The sequence below is a fragment of the Aulonocara sp. 'chitande type north' Nkhata Bay genome, linkage group LG10, assembly GCF_057382095.1.
Source record: "Aulonocara sp. 'chitande type north' Nkhata Bay isolate Kocher_YH1m ecotype deep benthic linkage group LG10, A_spYH_male_GT1.1, whole genome shotgun sequence".
Classification (NCBI taxonomy): Eukaryota; Metazoa; Chordata; class Actinopteri; order Cichliformes; family Cichlidae; genus Aulonocara; species Aulonocara sp. 'chitande type north' Nkhata Bay.
Genome location: NC_141353.1, coordinates 21,044,426 through 21,067,627, shown reverse-complemented (window position 1 = coordinate 21,067,627; position 23,202 = coordinate 21,044,426). Strand labels below are relative to the sequence as shown.

General features: G+C 38.8%; 5 protein-coding genes across 5 annotated transcripts; 4 read left to right on the top strand and 1 right to left on the bottom strand.

Annotated features, from left to right (window-relative positions):
• Nucleotides 1–3,471: 3,471 nt before the first annotated feature.
• LOC147320808 (claudin-4-like) lies at nucleotides 3,472–4,625 on the top strand. Its single transcript, XM_086309000.1, has one exon. The coding sequence runs from the start codon at nucleotides 3,613–3,615 to the stop codon at nucleotides 4,258–4,260; it is 648 nt and encodes a 215-aa protein (XP_086165126.1). The 5' UTR covers nucleotides 3,472–3,612; the 3' UTR covers nucleotides 4,261–4,625.
• Nucleotides 4,626–6,544: 1,919 nt separating this feature from the next.
• On the top strand, nucleotides 6,545–7,654 carry LOC147320807 (claudin-4-like). The gene has a single exon (XM_086309001.1). It carries the CDS (start codon nucleotides 6,741–6,743, stop codon nucleotides 7,377–7,379), a length of 639 nt encoding a protein of 212 aa, XP_086165127.1. The 5' UTR covers nucleotides 6,545–6,740; the 3' UTR covers nucleotides 7,380–7,654.
• Nucleotides 7,655–8,706: 1,052 nt separating this feature from the next.
• cldn29 (claudin 29) lies at nucleotides 8,707–10,068 on the bottom strand. The gene is made up of 2 exons (XM_086309003.1): nucleotides 10,005–10,068; nucleotides 8,707–9,775 (listed from the first exon to the last, which is right to left on the bottom strand). The coding sequence occupies exon 2, from the start codon at nucleotides 9,577–9,579 to the stop codon at nucleotides 8,947–8,949; it is 633 nt and encodes a 210-aa protein (XP_086165129.1). The 5' UTR covers nucleotides 9,580–9,775; nucleotides 10,005–10,068; the 3' UTR covers nucleotides 8,707–8,946.
• Nucleotides 10,069–10,668: 600 nt separating this feature from the next.
• Nucleotides 10,669–11,477, top strand: LOC147320805 (claudin-like protein ZF-A89). The gene has a single exon (XM_086308998.1). It carries the CDS (start codon nucleotides 10,718–10,720, stop codon nucleotides 11,348–11,350), a length of 633 nt encoding a protein of 210 aa, XP_086165124.1. The 5' UTR covers nucleotides 10,669–10,717; the 3' UTR covers nucleotides 11,351–11,477.
• Nucleotides 11,478–12,479: 1,002 nt separating this feature from the next.
• Nucleotides 12,480–13,841, top strand: LOC147320804 (claudin-4-like). The gene has a single exon (XM_086308999.1). The coding sequence runs from the start codon at nucleotides 12,600–12,602 to the stop codon at nucleotides 13,164–13,166; it is 567 nt and encodes a 188-aa protein (XP_086165125.1). The 5' UTR covers nucleotides 12,480–12,599; the 3' UTR covers nucleotides 13,167–13,841.
• Nucleotides 13,842–23,202: the final 9,361 nt, after the last annotated feature.

Sequence of the window (23,202 nt, the reverse complement as noted above, 5' to 3'; positions counted from 1 at the left end):
TATGTTAGCATGAGGAAATGAGAAAATTGGACAAGTGGTTAACAAAAAAAAGAAGTTACAGTATCTGAAAGTCATTTCTTCAATCATGAAAGCAGAAAAATGTCAGATTGTGATCCATCACGCAGTACTACTTGGAAAGCGTCTGATTGATAGCAGCTTCATTTTTAAGCACAACAGCGATTCCAAACACACTATTAGCCATTTTGGCCTCTCCAGAGCTTGAATGGGAAGAAAAGTTTGCCAACATTGAGAGCTTTGAATGTCCTTCATGAAACCTGGGAAATTATTCTTGAAGACTAAAGAAATTAAAAGGAACTTTTCCCAAGAGAGTTCAGGCTGTGCTGAAGAATGAAGGTGGATATACTAAATATTGACTTTTAAGCTAGTTAGAACTGTACAAACACGGTTTTTGCTTCATTTACTTTATTTTTACTGTTTGTATGTTTAGGCGATTTAAAAAAATTCTTTTTTCAAATATACTGATTTTTCAAGTTTCCAGCAAACTGTCAATCCCATTTCATTTCAAGCAGTTCAGTGCACAGAGAGATGGTGATTTCCACAGGCAGCCTTTGTTGTCTGTTCTTCTGTTCTAGAAGCAGAACGTTGGCTACAAAGCCATAAATGCTCTAAAGGAGGGTGGAGCCTTGCATTTAATGGGTGCTTAGAGAGTTATGGTCACATAAGAAATGGAAATAAAGGATGTTTGAGCACAGGTGATAGCACACTTTCACAATCTTCCAGACATATATCTCTTAGTACATGTACTGCATCGCAAAAAAGGTTAAAGTTGATATTATTTTCTGTAAATGCAAAGTTTCAAATTAATAGGCTGCTTCTACTAACTGCAACCTCAGATTCTGGTTACGCAGAAAAAGAGTTCACATCACCAACTGCGTGTGCATATGCCATACATGCACAAGCACAAAAATAGACACTGCTGTCACCTATTGGGCACAACGAGGAATAACAGATAAAAGGGGAAACATAGCAGACAAAACAGAGTTTATCATTCTCCTTTGATTTCAATGCTTTGATTTGCTGCAATAGCTGCAAAATCCAGACATGCCAAATATGTTGTACATCACCTCACTGACTACTCTTTGATGCCTTCATCCACTCACCCTAAATGAGCTTCATACACAACAAAAGCTCTTTTCTTGTAACCTTCAGCAAACAAAAAGCTCTTGTATGTTCACATTTACAATTGGCCTTCAGTCTGAGCTTCAGAACACTCACAGAGCTTCTCTCACCTCCAACCTCAGCCTGCAGTTTGTACGCCTTCTTAATATTTTTCCCACTTCATAAATCACATATTTATTTGAAAAATAAAGTTTGGACACTGTGTAAAATGTAAATAACAACAGACTGAAATGATTTGTAAATCTCATAAACCCCCAATAGAACATAAAAAACATATCAGTTGTTTAAGGAAATGCAATATTTTAGGAAATATATCTGCTGATTTTGAAGCAACATATCTCAGTTTGTAGCATTGCCTCTTCTTTTAACAGCAGTGTGTAAACATCTGGAAATAAGGTAAGCACCTGCTGAACTTTTTGGGAGAGCACAGTGTTCCCATCTCTGTCTGATGTAGGACTAACAGTTCATTCATTCTGGGTCTTCTTTTCATTTCGTAATGCTCCACATATTTTTAACTGGTAAAAAGTCTGGACTGCAGGCAGGTCAGTTCAAAACTCTTCTACTATGAAGCCATTTTGCTGTAATAGATGCAATATGCGTTTTAGAATTGTCTTTGTTAAATATGCAAGGCCTTTTCTGAAAAAGATGCCACCTGAAAGCTACTATATCCAAAGGCACTGCCATACCTTCAGAGATGCTGGCTTTTACACTGAGAGCTGTTGACAAGCTGGATGACCCTTTTTTCCTTTTGACATGTTCCCCATGTTCTATAGAGAATAAAACAGGAGTTTGGGAGATTTGCAAATCACATTATCTGTTTTATTGACATTTTAGACAGTGTCCAAACATGTTCAGAAATAAGATTGTATATTATTTTTTCTTTCTCCAGGAACAGTTTGAGAAAACAGAAGTGACAGGACAACAGGTGTGTCTTGTGAAGTGTTTATGGAAGCATAGGTTGATTAGATATCACACATCACACACAAGAATGTTATAGGATAATATGAGTTCGTCAGTATTGAGCTACTGGGAGAGGCAACAATCTCACAATCTGTAAAGCAAACAGAGTGGAAGAGTGACATCTGGAGCTGGTTCATCTCCTGTTTTCCTTCATGCTGACTGTAAGTGACACCCTACACTACGTGCACTTCTTTGAAAAAACCCCACACACCAGTAATTCATGAATTTGGTGAAGCGTAAGTGCTTGAAAGATTTACACTACTTCGCTTACATGTTATTTCTGCTAATTTTTCATTCGAGGTCAAACACAAATGTAGAGCAAACAGTTAGGTGTACTTTGTTCTTTTCATTTCAATTTATGATTTAATTATTTTACTGTTCTTAATTTACTTAATTTACTTTATCTGAACCTTTGTATTTTACACTGGATGCAGTTATCTAAGAAAATAGGTCAGGGATTCCCGAAGCGTGGGCTGGGGCCCCTGGTGGGCTGCAAAGGTACTGCAGGTGGGCCATAGTAGTAAGAGAAATTCTGTTTAAATTTACTCTCAAGTATGTACAAGTAGATATTTATATAAATATATTATTTTATATAAAAAGCAAATTAAAACTGGTAATAGGAGGTGGGCAGTTTGTGATATTACTTGTTACTCCGACTTGCATATGACTGGATAGTATTTTATAAAAAACTGTTTGTGTTATTTATGATTTCTTAAAAAACTAATTATAAGGAAATATATCACTCTCTCGTTGGGACTTTGGGAAAAGCAGATGAAGATAATTTCCTGTCAAAGATTATTAATACTCATATGAGATTAAAACTGATCATTATTGTTTTTAGGGACATAGTCAAAGCCTAATCAAGCAAATGATTGTACTCTTAACTACACTTTTAATATTAAAATCAATTAAAGTATTCGAATTAACTTTAAGTGAAAGAATAATATTCCCCTCAGTCCTGAGCTGTGTCCATCCCCCTCAACCTCTTGACATGCTGTAAAGTGAAAGATACAGTTCTTCCAGAGAGTCTTTTGCAAGGCCATTTATGTGCATTTACTTGAGAGAGAACTCCAGCGGGATGCCATCCATTATCAGCGCAGGTGTAACACAACAAAAACACTGAGCACATGACCATTTTTGGTTAGTCGGAAGTTTTGGTCAGAGGTGTTGTCATTTCAGACTGACTGAGTCACCAGACATTCAGGACATCACTCCACCCACCTGCTCACCGGCTCACCTGTTCAGGTGAAACTTTATATTTAGGGAGTGGACCTGAAGAGCAGGTGCTGATGACGGTTCGCTGTTTCTCCATTGCCCCTCCTCCATCAGGCATTTGTACCTGCTCCACTCCTCACCCATTCAGCAGACTTCATCGCAAGGAAGAAACAAATATTCAACAGCCTGTATCACTCCACAGTGAGAACGTCGATACGCACTCAGAGCTTTATCAGCAACCTCTGAAAAGAGAAAGGACTTTAGTTTGAAGCAGCTTGAAGAACAAATCTGACCAAAATGGTGTCTGCTGGCTTCCAAATGCTGGGTGCAGCCTTGGGGATCATTGGCTGGATTGGAGTCATCGTTGTGTGCGCTGTTCCCATGTGGAGGGTCACTGCTTTTATTGGCAGCAACATTGTCACCTCACAGGTCATCTGGGAAGGTATCTGGATGAGCTGTGTGGTCCAGAGCACAGGCCAGATGCAATGCAAGGTCTACGACTCCATGCTCGCCCTCACCGGAGACCTCCAGGGTGCTCGGGCCCTGACTATCATTTCCATTGTGGTAGGCGTCATGGCTATTCTGCTTGCTGTAGCTGGAGGAAGATGCACCAACTGTGTGGAGGATCAACAGCAAAAAGATAAAGTGGCTGTCGCAGCTGGGGTTATGTTCATCATCGCTGCGGTCCTCTGCCTTGTCCCTGTCTGCTGGACAGCCAACACTATTATCCAGGAGTTCTACAGCCCTCTTCTGAATGCGGCCCAGAAGAGAGAGATGGGTGCCTCGCTGTATATCGGATGGGGTGCTTCTGCTTTGATGCTTATCGGAGGGGGATTACTCTGTGCCAGCTGCCCCAAAAAAGAAAAAGAACCCTACAATGCAAGGTACACAGCTGCCACTAGGTCTGATGCCTCAGCACCAATATCTGGGAAAGGCTACGTCTGAAATATTTACTGGGACAGATGCACCAGAGTTTATGGGTTGTGTGTGTTGGTAATTCAGGTTACTTGATGAAACGTGACTCCTCATGAGAGTGTTGGAGTGTTTTGAGATGATGTTAACACCAAGAAAGGAACCACACCCAAGTCTACATAGTCTACAGCTGTGTGTGTGTGTGTTTGTGTCAAAAGTACTATGTTGTGTAAGTGCTAACAAGTCTAGTATATCCATATGCTTATGTATCTTTTTAAAATGTTCACTTTTGCTCCTGTGCTTGTAGATTGTTTTTCAGAACTATGTATACAAAATTCTCAATGCACCACTTCTACTGTAAATAAATATTTTTACTGTTTACAAATCTGAGAATATGTGTTACTGTTTTTTTGTTTCCACTCAATGTTTGTGTTCAACAGGATTCATTCAGTGGTCACCCACAATCACATTTAAAGGAAATTCTAACATTAAAAACAGTGTATTTACAGTATCCATACTCTTTTTATTGTGCGTTTGACACATTTTTAATGTATATTAATTGTAACATACATGTTCATTATGTAACACGGCATAATCAAAACAAGGATGCTTAAAAAACAAACGTCACAGTATGTGAGAAGCAACCATTCTCCGACTTTCTGGTTGAACAGGTTTGGGTGTGGCAAGCATAATACTGGCTGGAAACCGGCCTGTCTGGTTAAACTGTGAACCTACAACAAAGGTATTTGGACTTTGAATGTAGTCACAGAACCAAGTTTTATTTGTTAGGGGAGTAAATATTTAAAAAGAAACAAAGTCTTGTAGTAAGCAAACATTTCTGGAGTGTAAAACAATCCACGGTTCTTATATAGCGCTTTTCTACTCTATCTGAGCACTCAAAGCACTTTACACAACTAATTCATTCAGCCAATCACATTTTGTAAGTGTTTACTACATAACATTCATAGGCATTCACACTCCGATGGATGTATCTTGCCCAAGGATATTTGGCATGCAGACTAGAGGAGCCTGGGACTGAACCACCAGCCATCTGGTTAGTAGCTGACCTGCTCTACCACCTGAGCTACAGTCAGCTCTTAATTTATGTCTGTGAAGGTCTGTGAAGGTTTTCAGTCATCCAGGTCATCGTAGTCTAAGGAGCTTGGAAAGAAAAGCGTCTGGAGTTGCTTGAAGACATAGAAGAGCCACCTCCACAGGACAAGACTCGGCGGTCCATTTGCATCTAAAGGACAAAGGTCACTACTTAGATGATGCCAATGTTCACATTCTGGACAGAGAAAACAGATGGTTTGAAAGAGGAGTGAAAGAAGCCATCATTGTTCATTGTGAGCGACCATCTTTGAACAGAGGCGGGGGTTTACGACACCAACTCTCTGCCATCTATAATCCAGTTTTGAGATCCCTTCCCAGATGCCTTAATGCCCACTCACATCCTGGGCCATCTGACCACAGGAAATCACATGAAAGGGTGGGGCCAGGTTTCACAATTAGCTCACCTGAAACCTTGGCTGATTGTTTCAAGGTGATTCAAAGTGCTTTACAAAGACATTAGAAACAAAAACAAATAAAAAGCATGATTTAAAATTGATTAAAACAAGCAAACAAACAAACAAACTAATTAACAAACAAACAAACAATACAGTATATAAAATCAAAACAGATAAAATCAGAACAGTAGATAAAATCAGTAGTTAAATGTAAGTTTTGAAATTTAAGCTTAAAAGTGTGGATTTGGTGCTTCATTCAAATGCAGCTGAGAACAGGTGAGTCTTCAACCTGGATTTAAATAAACTGAGTGTTTCAGCTGATCTGAGGCTTTCTGGGAGTTTGTTCCAGATATATGGAGCATAAAAGCTGAATGCAGCTTCTCCGTGTCTGGTTCTGACTCTGGGAACTGATAAAAGACCGGATCCAGATGACCTGAGGGATCTGGAAGGTTCATACTGGGTCAGAGGTAGAGGATCATCAGAGGCTCCATTGTCCCTCTTTGGAGGGACACACCCACAGGGCCACCATTTGACCCCAGAACTGAAGAAGCTTCTCGTACGAGTTTGTTTTTGCTCAGAGACTGACCTTACCTTTGTGTGCATGCACGTTTGTAGGTGTGTGTGTAGAGAGAGTGTGCGTGTTTGTGTGAGGACACCTGAGGATCTGATAGCACTGTTGTTCCCACTGTTGAAGTCTTGAACGACTGAATAAAGCTTGTTTGTGTGAGGACAATGAAGGAAGCTAGAGAATAAGGTCTGTGGATATCAGGTCTCCAGTTTCCCGCTTTGTCTGAGGACACAGAAACTCCACCCTGAAACACAGCAGCAAGCATCTATCTTCTCACAGCTAGGCACAGGAACATTAGACCACAGCAAATCCATCATCAGGCAGGTGTATCTGCAGCACATACAAGACTGGAGTGTGGTTCAATTTTCTGTGGTGCCAACTTTTTCTTTTTCTTATTTCTTGAATTTTGCGTAGAAATCTGTTACAGCAGCATTTTCATGGCTTCTCAGGGCCTCCAGATCTTGGGTGTTTTACTGGCCTTCTTTGGTTGGCTGGGCGCCATTATCACCTGCGGTTTGCCCATGTGGAGAGTCACCGCTTTTGTGGGGGCGAATATCGTCACAGCCCAGGTGATCTGGGAAGGCTTGTGGATGAGCTGTGTGGTCCAGAGCACGGGGCAAATGCAGTGTAAGATGTACGACTCCATGCTGGCTCTGCCTCAGGACCTGCAGACTGCCAGGGCCATGGTGATCATCTCTGTGATTGTTGGGATATTCGGCATCCTCATGGCTGTGATCGGAGGAAAATGCACCAACTGCATGGAGGATGACGTGGCCAAAGCTAAAACCTGCATCGTGGCTGGAGTGATATTCATAATAACCGCCTTGCTGATCTTGATTCCTGTATCGTGGTCAGCTCATGCAGTAATCAGCGACTTTTATAACCCCCTATTGGTTGAGGCTCAAAGAAGGGAGCTTGGATCTTCACTTTACATAGGCTGGTGCTCTGCTGCGGTGCTGCTGATGGGAGGTGGTCTTCTCTGCAGCAGCTGTCCCCCAAAAGTTGGTGGCAGACCCTACATACCTGCCAAATTCACACCTGTAAGAAGCATATCTTCAAATGTTGACTATGTGTGAGTGTCTCAGCTACAATGCTAATAAAAAGGCACAGCAGTGTACTCGAACAATTCTGAAGGCTGAAGGCAGATAAAAAAAAAAAAAACAGATCACATTTTACTACATTTAATAGGTTTCATACATGCCTTGATCATATCTTGATTCTTTTTTTAAGTATATTTTAGGTTACTGAATGAATGTCAATGCTATTTTTAGATGAAATGTGTATTTTTCACAAATAAATGTTTTGCATGAATACCACCAAGTTTGTCATATATATCTTGTAAGTTGCATGTGAAGAGAAATGGATTTGATTGTATGCAGAATTTTTTAAAGCTCCCACTAATAATGGACAATGAGCCTTCAATTGCCAGGAAATTTGAACCTTTTGAAGTGGGAGTGTTTATCTGAACCTTATTGAACCTTGTGACAAATGAAAAAAGAAACCCAACTTGCATATAATGTCTAAGTTGTATTGTTCACAGTTTAGCTCAAAAACATGAGTGACTTAGGGTTTGAAAAAAAAAGATCCCACTGATGACGTCGAGGTCTGTAAAACTTGTGCATCAAATGTGACACACTTGGTGTTACAGGGTTTAAGTACCAAAAAGACAAAGCTTTGTTCATGCAGCTCCTCCTTCTTTCCTGGAACTCAGAGTACAGACACATTGTAACCCAAACTGGAACTATAAGCTACTTCTTAGTAACCTCTAATGACAAAGCGTTCAAGATTTCAAGGGAGTAGACTCCTAGGAAGTTGGCCGTGTAGTAAAGACAGGAATTTACAGTTCCTGTCTTCAGTAAAATGGACAGTCTGTTGTTCAGATTCGTGTTACTAAGGGAACCCCTTTTCACCTCTAAAGAATGGATATTTACACTTTGCCCAGTAAGAGGACATCTGCCAAGTCTTGGAAAGACGATATATCCTGAACCACCTGAATGGGTTTTTTTTTTTGTTCCCTGATTCTCAGTTGAAACCAGTGAGGACAACACAAACACATCACTGTGATTTATAAACACTGTTCCTGGACCAGTTTTGGCCTCTTGGGAGATAGCAAGAGGATAAAGTAAAAGTAGCAATACCATCAAATTTAAAAACAGCCCCCCCCCTAAAAAAAAAAAAAAAGTTTGGCAAAGTGGTATATACATTCAAAAGTAAAAGCAATGCAGAATTTATCTTAACTTTAATATTTTTGGGAAATTAAGTATTATCACAAGTTGTGTTTGAAAACCAAGTCTGAATTGTAAAAACAACTACCAGAGGGGTCGATCTGCTGATGGTGGTGGGGAATCAGATCCCAAAACATCTTAGTCAATTAAGCAGAATAACTACAATTAAAAAATTACATGTGACAATAAACAGTTTATTGGTTAAAAATCACTTAAAGAACTTTAATATAGGAGTTAGAAAAAAAAAAAAACCCAGCACACCAATCCTGCAGTAATCTAACATCACACACACTTTGACAGACAAAAGGCCATAGTGTTAGTTACACCTGCACTATGCATACACTGTGATAAGAAACAGGTTTGTACTCTTTGTGAAAGAGGTCATGCTCATCCACTTCTCATGTAATGCAATATAATCTTAGACAAATTCCTTCCCGGGTGTTGTTGATTTAGGTGCCGAGTACTTCGCACCACTGTAGCGGTTGTCTCCTGCTGGGCACTGACAACAGAGAAGTGAACCACCAATCAGTAGTAACCCTGCTGCACCCCAGCCCACATACAAACAGGCACCCAGCTCTCTCCTCTGAGCATCTGGAACCATGGGGTTGTAAAAGTCCTTTATGATGGTATTAGCAGGCAGCGATACAGTCACAAGACACAGAGCCCCACTCAGGATGAAGAAAAAGCCTGCAGAGATAGCAACTCTGGCTTTTGCCATTTTGTCCCCAACACAGGTGGTGCATTTACCTCCAACCACAGAAAGCAGCAGGCCAAACAAAGAAAACAGGATGGAGATGACAATCATGGCTCGAGCTGCCTGGAGGTCTGGAGGCAGGGCCAACAGGGAATCGTAGACCTTGCACTGCATCTGGCCGGTGCTTTGCACCACACAGCTCATCCAGAGTCCTTCCCAGATGGTTTGAGCCACCACAATGTTATTTCCAATGAAAGCAGATACCTTCCACAAGGGCAGCATGCAGATCAGTATGTTTCCAATCCATCCAAGCACAGCCAGCCCAACACCCAGAATCTGCAACCCTAAAGAAGGCATAACAGCTTTTTCCCCCCCTTTTTTAGACGAGTCAGTTCTTTGCAGGGTTTCCAAATAAGAGTCCACTCTCAGCAGAAGTTTTATATGACCTACAAATCCCCCCAGAATACAGCCCTCCTCTGGGTGGGCTCTGGCTCCACTGCATCAATCACGCTCCATTTGATTTCAGAGGTTTTCTTGACAACAAAGAGGCCCACTTGTCCCCAAACAGAGCCCAGAGAAAGAAAAGAAGCTTTAACAGTACAAATCAAGGGGGAATTCTTTTTAATTAATTTTAAATATATGGAATGATGCACAAACCCAACCACATCATGTTAGGTTTAATAAAAAAAAAATTCAAATGTCTGAGCAGCGACTCTAAAGAAGGGTAAACATTTTTATTGCCTCTGGAGAAAGAAAGTAAGAAAACTATTAAAACCCATTACCTGATAAGATAGGCTCATTAAAAGAGAAACCAACCATACCAAGGAGGATCACAGGTTGAGAAACAACCAACGTGGTGCATGTCTAATTTAATACTGTTTGTTTCTTTTGTTTTTTTCCCCCAAGCCAATGCCTCACGCCTAATTACCACAGGTGGACTCACTCAGCTTGATTGCTGCACTGGTAAAAGAAAATGAAATCAGATGTAAAACCAAAAGCAATCATTATGATCTCATATTGTTACACGAGATACTAAAGTCAATATTAAAATGCAATCTTTAAAATCACTCTTCTTCTCATTGTTATGTTCTTGGTAAAACTGCTACTTTTGTCTGAGTGAAATCATAGCCTCACAAAAAACACCCACAAAAAAATAATGAAAAAGACATTAATTTAGGTGGAAGATTTTTATTCTAAACATTCTTTTCATTTCAGTTTTCACAGCACTTTTGCAAACATTCATCCATTTTCTTATTGGCTTATCATAAGAAAATGGGTTGGAGGGGATCTGGGACATATGCCAGCTATCACTGGGCAGGAGGTCAGTCCTAATGACCACAGGTGTTTTCACTTTGAACACTTCTGAATAACCAATCAGGAGAAACCACGAGCCTCCCATGTGGATATAAAAGCTGCAGTTGAGGCAGTCATGTTGTCTTGTTGTGTTTCCAGTTGATTCTTTCTCACAGCTCTCTGTTGCACCAGAAGAGACAGTATGGCATCTGCAGAACTTCAGATCTTGGGCATCATTTTGGCAGTGATTGGCTTTTCTGGGGACATAATTACCTGTGCTTTGCCATTGTGGAAGGTGTCTGCTTTCATTGGAAACAACATCGTGACAGCACAAGTTTTCTGGGAGGGTCTCTGGATGAACTGTGTAATGCAGAGCACCGGCCAAATGCAGTGCAAGGTCTACGATTCCATGCTCGCTCTTCCTCAAGACCTGCAGGCAGCCCGTGCTCTGGTTGTGATCTCCATCCTGGTCACCCTAATGGGACTCCTGCTTGCCATCGCAGGCGGAAAGTGCACCAACTGCATTGAAGAGGAGACTGCCAAGAGTAAGGTGGCCATTGCTGCGGGGGTGGTGTTCATTGTTGGTGGCATCCTGTGCCTCATCCCTGTATCCTGGTCTGCTAATGAGGTCATCAGGAACTTCTACAACCCAATCATGTCTGACGGACAGAGGAGAGAGCTTGGAGCATCGCTGTTCATTGGCTGGGCTTCATCTGGACTCCTGATCATTGGAGGTGCACTCCTTTGTTGTCAGTGCAAGCAGCCTAAAGATGGTGGCTACTCTGTCAAATACTCTGCTCCACGCACTGCAACAGGTGGTGGAGCATATGTTTAAATGTCTGCAAGAGGTTGGAACGGCTGTAGACTGTCACCCTCAAGAGAAATGGACTAGGCTGTTTTTATGGACTAAATATTTAGGTGTTTTTACTTTACTTTTGATTTAATAAAACTCTTTTCACTAACTTGACTATGGTTGCGTTTTTCTTTTCCCCCTATTTTTATTTTTTAATATTATAAATTTAAACTTTGCTCTAGTGGAGGGTTTCAATGAGTAAAAGCTAAAAGGCTGCTTTTGTAGACCGCACTTTCTAGCAAACATGGTAGACTTTACACTCCAGCTCACAACTAAAACGCAAACTCTAGGAATCTAGAGAAGGCAGCTAACTGCGTGCAAATTGTCTTGCAGAATTTAAACTAAAAGGCAACAAATGCCAAACCAGAATCAGCAAAAATGCGCTATAAACTCATGAGGTGCACTTGAATTGATATTGTGTTTGAAGGGGGGGCAGTAGTACAAAATAAGCTAAAAATCTAACTGGCCCGTCTGACATACAACTGGTATGTTTGATGCTGGAGTGTTTGGTCTGCTTTTAATTGCTGGTTGCTAGGTAACATGTCATGTAATGAAGGCTTTGTGGCTACAGGTTCGAATATTGTGCTTTGGGACTTTATGTGATTGACAATTTTACCTTGTTGGTATGTGGTTACTAGGTGACATCCCATCTGATATAGATTTAAAAAAAAATCTTCAGGGGCCTGTGATGTATCTGTCTGCCAGTTTTGCTTGCTGACTTGATTTTGTAAAAAGAGGTCATGAGCTAACATAGGCTTTGTTTATTTAGTAAGATTAAAACATTTAAGTGCAAAGAAATATTCATAAAAATGCATCAGTAATTTGATACTGGTCTAGTTTTTCATGCATTCTGGTAATATGTGAAAGTACTTTAAAATACAAGAAGTATACCTCATGAACTCTGCAGTCTCTATATTGCTGGTTTAAATGAGCAATCTGTTTATCCTTTGTAATGACAAAGCAAGTTTTTATACACGATTGCTTCTGTTAATGGCCTTCTACTAGTTTTTCAGGTCAAGCAGGAATCAAGACAAACAGGAAACTTGCCACAGAACACCGTCCCCTCCCTGTTGCCTTTCTCATACCTGAGGAGCAAAACAACAAAGCAAAACCCAACCAGCAGCATTTACAGACAACTGGAAGTAAAAATGATCTTAAACTCAACTGGAGGTTGATTCTGATGTTTTTTTTGCTTTTTTTACTTTAAATATAGACTTTATTTTCTGAAAACATGAAGACTCAGATCGTTGGTGTGTGTTTGGCAATCCTCGGTTTTCTTGGCACCATCCTCATCTGCGCACTGCCCATGTGGAAGGTGTCGGCATTTATACAGTCAAACATCATCACTGCTCAGGTGTTTTGGGAAGGCTTATGGATGAACTGTGTGTTCCAGAGCACGGGTCAGTCACAATGCAAAAACTATGACTCGGTTTTGGCTTTACCACAAGAGCTGCAAGCCTCCAGGGCTCTAATCTGCGTGTCTATTGCTGTCAGCGTGGTGGCCATCGGGCTCACAGTGGTTGGAGCTCAATGCACTTCTTTCTTTGATTATGACCAACTGACCAAATCCAATGCCGGCATTGCAGGAGGTGTGGTGTTTATCATAGCAGGGATCGTGTGTATTATTCCTGTCACCTGGTCGGCTTACAGCATCATCACAGGGTTTTATAATCCTGTGGCCACAACAGGAAGTCAAGGAGAGCTGGGAGCTTCTATATATTTTGGATGGGTATCTGGAGCACTCCTTGTCATTGGAGGAATTACTTTGTGCACCACCTACAGATGCTGTAGAGGATGAGAGAACATGCCGTAGAACATCCAATACATGCTGCAGTTAACAATTCACAAGACAATGTGTGCACTCTCAAAGACTTTTTTTGTTTTGGGCTTTGAACTTCTATTTTCATCATTTTTGTCAACCTGTAATTGCACAATATTGAAATTTTACAACAAATCATAATGAAATGTGACACATTAATATAGTAAATTGCATGTATAATTATGTATTTTAATATTTTTAAAGAGCTACAAGGAAAATGAAGTCTGTTTGAGCTGCTCTTGGATTGTATGTATGTTGCATATGATAATAAAAAATGTTTACTGAAAAAATGTCGGATATGCTGTGTAGAGCACATGTTTTAAAAATTTTAATGAATAGTATTTGTTTAAGGCTCATAATCTTACGCAATATTTGTATTACTGCATGTGTGAAAAAGTCTTTTTATACTTTTATACTTTCAGTGAATTTCAGTGATAGTTTTAGTGGAAGTTAGACAAAATGAAGTAAACCAGTCAGCTACAGAAAAATAAGCTATTACCGTTTATTAAAAAATTAGGTAAAAATAGGTATGAATTCAGTGGTAGACTTTGTAACATTTTTAAACTATGTGTTCTTCATTGTTTGTGCATGTTGTACTCTGTAAATGAAAAAAAAAACCCTTTGTGTATTTGTATCTTAACAAAAATAAAAAATTCACTGTATATTTGTACTTTGGATGACAATTTATTTATTTTTTGTCTTTTTATTTCTATTTTGTAAAACTGCTAATTGCACTTAGGACTGTTCGATATGACGATATATATCGGATAACGATATGAAAACATTTATAGTTTAATATCATACGCTATCATTTGTTTCGTGGTGTCGCAAAATAAACTGTTTACGGCAATATTTTTTCATCGTTTTGATGGTCCACGTAGTGGCTACATTAACTTCTTAAAGCTCTCTTTTTTTCTTATATTTAAAATAACCACACTACAGACGGATAAGCGACTGTTTTTATACATTGGTTTGTTAGCAACAACAATGGTAAACTCAGCGTGGAGCTCCGCCGTCCGCTTATTTATTTTCCACATGAACCTTTCACAATAAAGCTGAAGATCCTGTTGAGATTTTTCAAAATAAACTGAAATGATGACAAAATGCATTATTCTCAAACATTAAATTTCAGAATATGAAGATGAAACATTCACCGTACCAATTCTTCTTTTATGTTGCTCTATGTAGTAGATATACTGGTGCAGTTCTGTTGTTGAAACTAGAATGTATCCCATGATGTTCATGCTCAAAGCTAGTTGGCCTGAAACTTGCAAATATTGACGATATGAATATGAATATGAATATGAATAAAACGTTTTTACTTTGGCTTCAGTTAAACATACTGTAATAAGTTGTCTGATCTGATTTTTATTTCCAAAGACCCCCTGCTTGATGGTTAGTCAGTTAAATTGCAATAGTAAAAGGTCTCATTTTGTGTAACAACTTATAAAAAAAAATTGGGAGTGAGTTGGGCTTCTGTTTCTTGTCTGTGGACTCTGCAGCACATAAAGGGGCTGGGAAGCCAACCTAGCAATGAGTGGTCAACCTAACCAGACCAAATACTACACAACACCAAATCCACATTTTAAGATCTGGTATGTTTTCTGTTCACTACATAGAGCAGATATTCACTGAATACATATCAAGAAATTCTATATGTAAGAGGTTGACTTTGCATTGCATCTCGCTCATACAAATTGTACCCTACAAGCCTACTCAACCCCTGCTACCTGTCACCATCACAAAGCATTACTGATGTTTCAAAGAGGAGGGGTGGCAGGAAGTGGTCAGTGTGAGATTTTTTTTAATTTAGGAAAGAAGGAGAAATCAAGAGCTTACTCAAAGAGAATCGCTGGGTTTCTGTCAATTGGCTTGGTGCTCTGAGGGCTCTGAGTGCTCTGAGGGCAGTCCATACCCTCCACCCTCCTAGCTCTTCTACTCCAAAAGGTGGAGTATATTATGTGACATGCATGAACTTGACAACTTTGCAGTCACAACACTTGATCCCACAAAAGATTTCTCACATGTTTTGCATGTGGCAGTTCACATGCAAAACACTCTGAAAACATCCAAAAGCCACAGCACCAGCCCCCCACTTCAGCCTGCCGCCAGTCCTGCTGACCCATTTAAAAAATATAGCTCTGAAGCAATGAACCACATGAAGCAAGTCTTAATCATCCACTGCAACTCCAAAAAAAGAAAAAGACATTCAACAGACTCTCATCTCCTTTAATTTCAAGTAGAGAGAAAGATGTTTTCTTAAACTGTTATACAACAGACAAGGAGCTCAATAATGATATGAATACATCCTTTGAAAAGAGGCAGCTTCTGAGCTGTTTGTGAATGTACGCATAAAACAAATATTCAAACACCTCTGGGCTACACAGTCAGGTTTTCAGGCTTTTACACTCATAGAAAGGGTTGATATTGAGCACTGAGCCTCTGAGATACTTTCATGTAGAAAGTGCAATTAGGGATGTGCGACATGACCAAAATCTCATCTCATATGAGACATTTATCGTCCTTACATTTTCTGTAAATTGTGTGAATCTCGGGCAACTCGTGAAGTGTTTCAGCTGGGTGTCATTTACCTGGAGTGTTTTGAGTCGCCATTTTCTTTGTGAGTATAACACGGTTTGCCTTCTGTTTGGAGCTACCTGGTTCTGCCTCATCTTCACTGGCCATGCCGGTATTCTCTGTGCCTGCATCCACGTGGTAACTGTAAGCGCCATTTATAGTTACTTCATGTTTTTATTTGAAGAATTGGTACGGTGAATGTTTCATCTTTGATTTTTATAATAATTTACTGAAGAAAACATTAAAAAGTGCACATTGGGTAATCTTTCAAGATGTAGAATATGAAAAGTCTCATTTTTTGCTTACATTTTGATGCAAGCTTCTCCTTCTAGCCACGATTCCTTTTATTTGAAAAGAATTTTAATATAGTCATTTGTTAACACTTGCCATTGTATCTTATGGGTGTGAAATGTGGAAAAACTAATGGTGTTTACATGTTGTCATATTGATGAAGCAACGTTAGTTTCTTTAGTTTTCCAAAATCTTGTGGTATGGATTGAAAAGTTTCTCAGGATCAAATTTATCACTCTACCCTTGATGTATTCTGCATGTACACAATATTTACATGCACCACCCACAGATGCTAAACAAGAAGAGAAATCAGTACTGGAACAGACAGTGTTATCCACCAAATACAAAACAGTGCTGTAGTTGTCAGAGTACAATAATGTGTTCACTGATAGAATTCAGTTGTTTCAGACATTGATTGAAGCTCTACGTTAATTATGTATTATTATCTTGAACTTCACATCATATGAAAAATGCGGCAAATAGAGCTGTAAAGTAAATGGCTTTAGCATCTAGACCACAAATCATCAGTTCTGCAATAATATTGTCATGATGCAAGTGTATCTGGTATTATTCTGCTTGAATCCTGTGGTTTACTGTGTCCGCCCATGTGGGTGGAGCTCTGGGTGTTCACCTGTTTCTATCACCTGTAATCCATCAACAGCACTCAGCAGCTGACTCATAAGGCCAGCGCCGTCCTGTCAGTTTGTCAATGACCTCACAGCCTCCTTGCGGCTTGCGGGAGTGTTTTGTTGTTCCTTGCTTTGCATGTACCCTCATTTTCTTTGGTTGTTAGTTTTCCTGCATCTGATTAACCTCACCTATGTTTAATCTCATAAACAGTGGCTGCACCTGGTAAGAATCTCCAAACCTGCTTGCAAACCCCTTCTTGGAAATGCCACTACTCACGGGACTCGCCTTTCGTCACTCCTGGATTCTTGGAATCACCAGGTTGAAACCTCACCTTTTACCAGTGTTGGGCAAGTTACTTTGAAAAAGAAATTAGAGTTACTAGTTACTTCTGGAAAAAAGTAACTGAGTTAGTAACCTAGTTACAAGATTCTAAAAGTAATTAATTACTTGAAAAGTAACTATTGCGTTACTTTAAGAAAAATGTTTAACCCTCTGGGGTCCAGGGTATAAATCACCATTTTTGAGTACTTTTGATTTGATCTCTACATATTCCCTGTAAAAACTATTTACTTTGCCTTGTTTGGTATCATTCTTTTCAGCACAACCTCATGTGTCTGAATTTACAGTTATATTTTAATTTTGACATACTGTATTAACAAAATGTATGTTTTTTTTTTTGTCTGAATTTAGATCAAATCTGAGTAGAAAAATCTATATTTCTTTACTGTAACAACCACAAACATGTTTATTGAATCATGTTTCATAATTTTAAATGCAAATATAAATTGTCAATTTTAAGATTGTATGCATAAGTTTTGCAAACAACGTTATTTGCAGCCATTTACTTTTTGCCCTTTTGTTTAAAAAAACAAAACAATTTCAAACTGTTTACAGAACAATCAGGTGTTCTGCATTCAATAAGATGCCACACAAATTATTTGATGACATCAGTCATCTGCAACACAGCTCTGCACCTAACCACCTCTGCTTCAGTGCCTCGACGTCTGAGACCCTTGCTACATCCCCTCATTGGCTTTTGTACGTATTTCCTGTGCACAATAAAACCTGGTTAAATATGAACTTGTTTTGTCCATTTAGTCTGCTTCAGACTTTTGATAAACATTTTTCTACAATGTGTTATATTTACTAATGTGTTTTGGCAGTCATTGTCTAATTTAACTACACATGTTGTCCAAACGTGTGCTCCTGTTGTCATGTATAGAGAAAAAATAATAATAACACAATTTCTTTGGAGGTGCCTTTGAGAACACTCAAGGACACTGTACACAGCAGAATAATTAAAAGCAAGCAGTTTAATCAATCATAAAAGCACAAGACATGAAACAAATTTAAAATGGCAGAGTGGTTGGTTCTGTTGGATAACCATTTTATTTTAACAAGCCAAAAAATATACATTATATTTCTGCTTTTTAATGCATTTTTGTCTTACATGAAATGTATTTCAAATGTTTTTCATTTAGCAAACTAAGACTGTCAAACTGTCTCTGAGGCTCAGCACTCAACATAAACAATTTACATTTACAGACAGGTTTAAAGCTCCCCATCCCGGGACAACTTTTAAATATCTTGAGCTCGTTGTCTTAACCTTTAAAGCTAAAGCCAGCAGCTTTCTCTCTACTTACACAGCACAGTCAGCTTGCTTCTTTTGGTACAGTGGCTGTACTGTATTAGCAGATTATTATTGCATGAAATGAGAAACACACTAAGGATTAATATTTACAAATTTTGATGTAAGCTGGATTGAAGTGCCTGCCTGATGCTGGGACATCTGGGATATTTTTTTTTTTTTAACTAAAGCGGGCCTTTTTCTAAATAAACGTAACAGCTCATCACCCCTCTACTAAAAAACAAAGATTAATGCTTATTGCCACTCCAATTATGAAAATACAGTCCATTGAAATACCTCAACATAAGGCACAATATAATATGTAGTAATATAACTAAAAAATTAACAACTAAAAAAAGCTTGAAAAGATGACAAATAAATAGCACACAACAACATGAAGCACAATGCAAAATACATTAAAAACAGTGCAGTGCAACAAGATGTAGTCATGTGAGAGTTCACTCTAAGTTAGTGGGTCTATATCTTACTTATTTTATAGTCAAACAGAGAAAGAACAAAGAATAAAATCAGCATCTAAGCAAGGAACCTTTTCACATAATCCATCAAACTGACTAATATAACAATGGACATAAAAGGGAGACTGTTATTTATGTATTACCACTCAGTAAATCTAAACAAGTTCACCATTGTAACCAAGCTTTAATTTTATTCCCACTGTACGTCACCATGTTTTCCTTCACTATTGTTAGCTGCACATTTTTCTCCCTGTGTCTGTGTGGGTTCTCTCCAGGTACTCCAGCTGTCTCCACTCACCCCCCCACCCCCCACCCCCCCCACCCCCACCCCCCATTTAGTTTTAATGTCCTTGCATTTAAAAATTATTATGAGTCACAAAATTTTCAACCAGTTTACAGGTACTTTAGTGTGAACATAATCCCCCTATGGGTGTGGTTACTTTTATGGGTAATCTACAAATGTTGACTACAAACTTTTCTAAACACAGTCAGTTTATTTCGACATGAGTTACCCAATCTTGCAACCCTGTGCAATTTATTGCATGGTTGCAAACTAAGAGGTAATATTCAATATTCAGCTGTGGGTAAGGTACTAACTGGGCAGGCACAGCTTGTTAGAATCAGAAAAAACAATTAATTTAGGTCACAAATTTATGGCACATGTAAGCATCCAGTGGCAGTTTTACAGTGGAAGTCATGATAATCTGATGTAGAACTGTAAGCAGTGCAACAATATTTTGATGTTACGTTCTGTAGCATTCTTGTCTTAACCTGTATTAGGCTTACATCTTTTCAAGGGATAAAGGTATTAGCTGATTTCAGTGAAGTATTTGTGAAGGTCCACCACTAAAAACAATCACGTGTTACATTCCAGGTCATACGGTTGAAACCGTGTGTGCTGTCAATGTCAATGCCTGAAATTATAACCATTTAATTTGTTTAATATTTCATTGTTTTCACTTGATTAATATTGTAAATACATTAATCAGAGCAAGAGCAAACAGCAGTGCGATACTATTAAATAAGAGATCAAAATGGAAAATTAACTGCTATTATGCCTGAGATCCATCCAAGGCTCGATTATGATCCATCCGAGGCTCGATTATTTTCAGGATAGGTTGAAAAGTCACTGTCATCATACCTCGGTTCTCTCTTTGAACACCATTGTGCAGGCTATGAAACACATAAGCCACAGTTAGTTGAAAGAGATGAAAAAGGTTTTATTGCCACTGGTATTGTTTGACTCCTTTTCATTGGAACAAAATTCACTGAGCAGATTAGGTGGCTTGGTGATCCATATAGTTTTTCCACCTCTTCATCTATCATTTCAAATATAAAGCAACACAGCTAATAGTTACCTGATCCAGTCTTAACTTTGCAAATTAAGAGAAATGGAGATTGGGAGAAATAAGGCCTCCATTTGTCAACACGATTAGTACTTCTGCCATGACATTTTTGACCAACTGAAAGCTTTTAAAAGAGCTTGATGCTAAAGAATGAAAATAGTCATGCCTTGAATTAACAAAAGCATGAACTAGTTTCTAGCATTGCTCAGTAATCAGGTGAAAGAAATCAGTGCTGCATATTTGTTTTAACATGTGGACTGGAGGATGTATCCTGGTCAAAAATGACTTCAAGATCACAGTGTAATAATAGGCGATAACTAATATTCATCCACATATAAAATACAGAAAGCTACATGATGGTCATCCTTCCACATAAGACAGGGAGTTCTTTTCAGTTACACTTTATTTATTATTCAAAACAACAGTTGCATCAAGATTCTTTAAATTGTGGATTTGAAGACATTCAATACAACCATTAAAATGAAAATAAGCACCAGGACCAAACTCACACAGCACAAAACACAGGAGACAGAAAAAAGGAACAAAAAGGCAGACGTCAATATTTAATAACATAAAGGAAACAAAAAGAAATAAGCATAACCACAGAAACACAGGTAAAACAGACACCATGTCAAATATTTAAACAATTATTTAAACACTAAACATTAGAAGAGCAAGAGGCATCACAGACTTTGTGAATGCAACACAAATAGGGTTTCACATAAAAGAGTAAGGCTTCACCTAAAGCAGTCAGCCGAGATCCAACATGCTCATTACAGGTCATAGGCTCCCACCTAGTGGCATCAACTGAATATCACATTCATATTCTGCTGGTGCAGCAAATAACACTGATTAACAAATAATCAACTGAACACAAAATATATCTTAATATTATTCAAGAGCCATTTTGAATTCCTAAAGAAGTCATCAAAAAGTAAACAGCTTGAATTTGTCTTTTCCCTGCTCCAAAATAAAAACACTCAAAGTACAGTAATTCATGGTAAATTTTGTTTTTGTTTGTGTTTTTAACAGCACTTTTCTACTCTGAGCACCCTTTGCTATGCTTAAGTGCTTTCTAGCTATGATTCAAACTCTGACGGATGGGTCAGCGATCAATTTGGGGCTAGTGTCTTGCTCAAGGATATCTGGACCTGCTAGTGACTGAACCACCAACCTTCCAGTTAGTAGATAACCTGGTGCCACCTGAGCTACAGCCATGTGGTAGAGCTATTCTTTTGCTACTGTGTATCACATTAATAACAATTCACCAAGTCACTAATCTCAGGGCACTTCATAATGTGAAGACTTTAAAACATTAAAGAGGTAATTCCAAATATTATCTCTGAGAAAGCACTTGGCACGTGCTCGGAAAAAGCTTTAGAAAAGCTATTATCAGGATGTGCCAAATGAAGCCCTTGAAGTGTCTTTGGAGAAGACCCTGAACCCCAGCTTGCTCCCAATGGCAGGTGAACACCTTGTTATGGAACTACCATGCAAGGTGGTGCACGAGTGTTTGTTTGAATGGGTGAATAAGAAAGTCAATATAAAGAGCTTAGTTTTGGGTACAAAAAAGAATAATTCTTCATAAAAATCACCCATAAAACAATGTTTTGGGGGGCAAAAGTTGCACCATGACACAGATTAACAGAAACAAACATGGGTACCTTGGATGACATCTGTTTTGTGATAATTCACTGGAGGAAACTTCAAAAGGTATAGCTTGGATAAACTTTCAATGGTCATATGAAATAACCGATTGGTCAAAACAAGTTATAAGATATATTTTTTTTAAATTCTAACATCAGGTTTGTCATGACTCCATGAGTCTTTTTCTATTATTTTTTTTATACACTCACAAATGTAGCTTACACCTGTTAAACGGAGAAACAACATGTGCACATGAATTTTGTAATACTGCAATACCCCACTTTGCAGTTATTTATTTGTAAAAAATGTTTGGAATCATGTATGATTTTCGTTCCACTTCTCATGTGTACACCACTTTGTGTTGGTCTTTCACGTGGAATTCCAATAAAATTGATTCATGTTTGTGGCTGCAATGTGACAAAATGTGGGAAAGTTCAAGGGGGCCGAATACTTTTGCAAGCCACTGTATCCAAATGATTAATCTGTTTTTCCAAAGTCTGTTTTGCTTTTTTTTTTTTACTTTCTTTCGCCTTCTTGGAACTATATCCCACACATTTGCCATTTACGATTGTAAATCAAATCCATAATTCTGTTTAGGTTTTAGAGAACAGACTGTGAGAGAGTGTTCCAGGGAAAGTAATACAAAAAACATGAGACTAGACAAGGACATAAGAGCTAAGCAGGAAAGATAAGGGAGAGGAGGAGAGGAGAAAAGTGCGACCGCCTTCGCCAAGAGCCAAACGAGCTTATTATCTGTGGTACTTTTTGTGTCATAATCAGGAATCATTGAGATCATTTAGAAAATGGGAAACGTATACCTGACCTAGAAGATTTTGAGAAAAAGCATAAAGTGTAAGGAACAGAGACGTGTTTGATGTGCGGATTGTGAGAGCTCCGTCTTAAAATGTTCGTGCATAAAAGTCCCGTTTTTACCTACATTTTGATGCTCACCTGATTTCTGATCTACATTCAAATGCAGTCATATCAAGAAAGATATACTCATAAAATGAACAGAATTATAAGTCGAAGCAGTCAGATTTGCTTCTTTTTTGTTTTTTTTCCTCTGGGTCTTAATTTCAGTTTAGAGTTCAGCCAGCTGGGTAGCAATAATTTTCTGTCTGTCTTCAATTTGTTCTAAAGAGTCTTCTTTCAGCTCTCGGTCAAGAGTCTCTACCTTCAAATCATCAAGGGCCTTGTTGGAGCAGAGCTGGGATTTAAGGTCCCTGATTTCTGTGTTGAGTGTCTCTTGATCCTACCCATGTTTAACTGACTGCTCCTTCAGTTGATTTTGAGCTTCTAGGAGCTGTTGCTGGAGCATTTCTATCTGTTCTTGTTGATTCTTGCACTGGACCTCAAATTCAACCTCCTTAGAAGATTTCAGGCTTACAAAGTCTGTGTGTGAAGCCTCTGTGGTTTGAGTG

Bases quoted from the DNA above. Each gene is read 5' to 3' on its own strand.
- cldn29 (XM_086309003.1), bottom strand. From the start codon at position 9,579: ATGCCTTCTTTAGGGTTGCAGATTCTGGGTGTTGGGCTGGCTGTGCTT.
- LOC147320805 (XM_086308998.1), top strand. From the start codon at position 10,718: ATGGCATCTGCAGAACTTCAGATCTTGGGCATCATTTTGGCAGTGATT.
- LOC147320807 (XM_086309001.1), top strand. From the start codon at position 6,741: ATGGCTTCTCAGGGCCTCCAGATCTTGGGTGTTTTACTGGCCTTCTTT.
- LOC147320804 (XM_086308999.1), top strand. From the start codon at position 12,600: ATGAAGACTCAGATCGTTGGTGTGTGTTTGGCAATCCTCGGTTTTCTT.
- LOC147320808 (XM_086309000.1), top strand. From the start codon at position 3,613: ATGGTGTCTGCTGGCTTCCAAATGCTGGGTGCAGCCTTGGGGATCATT.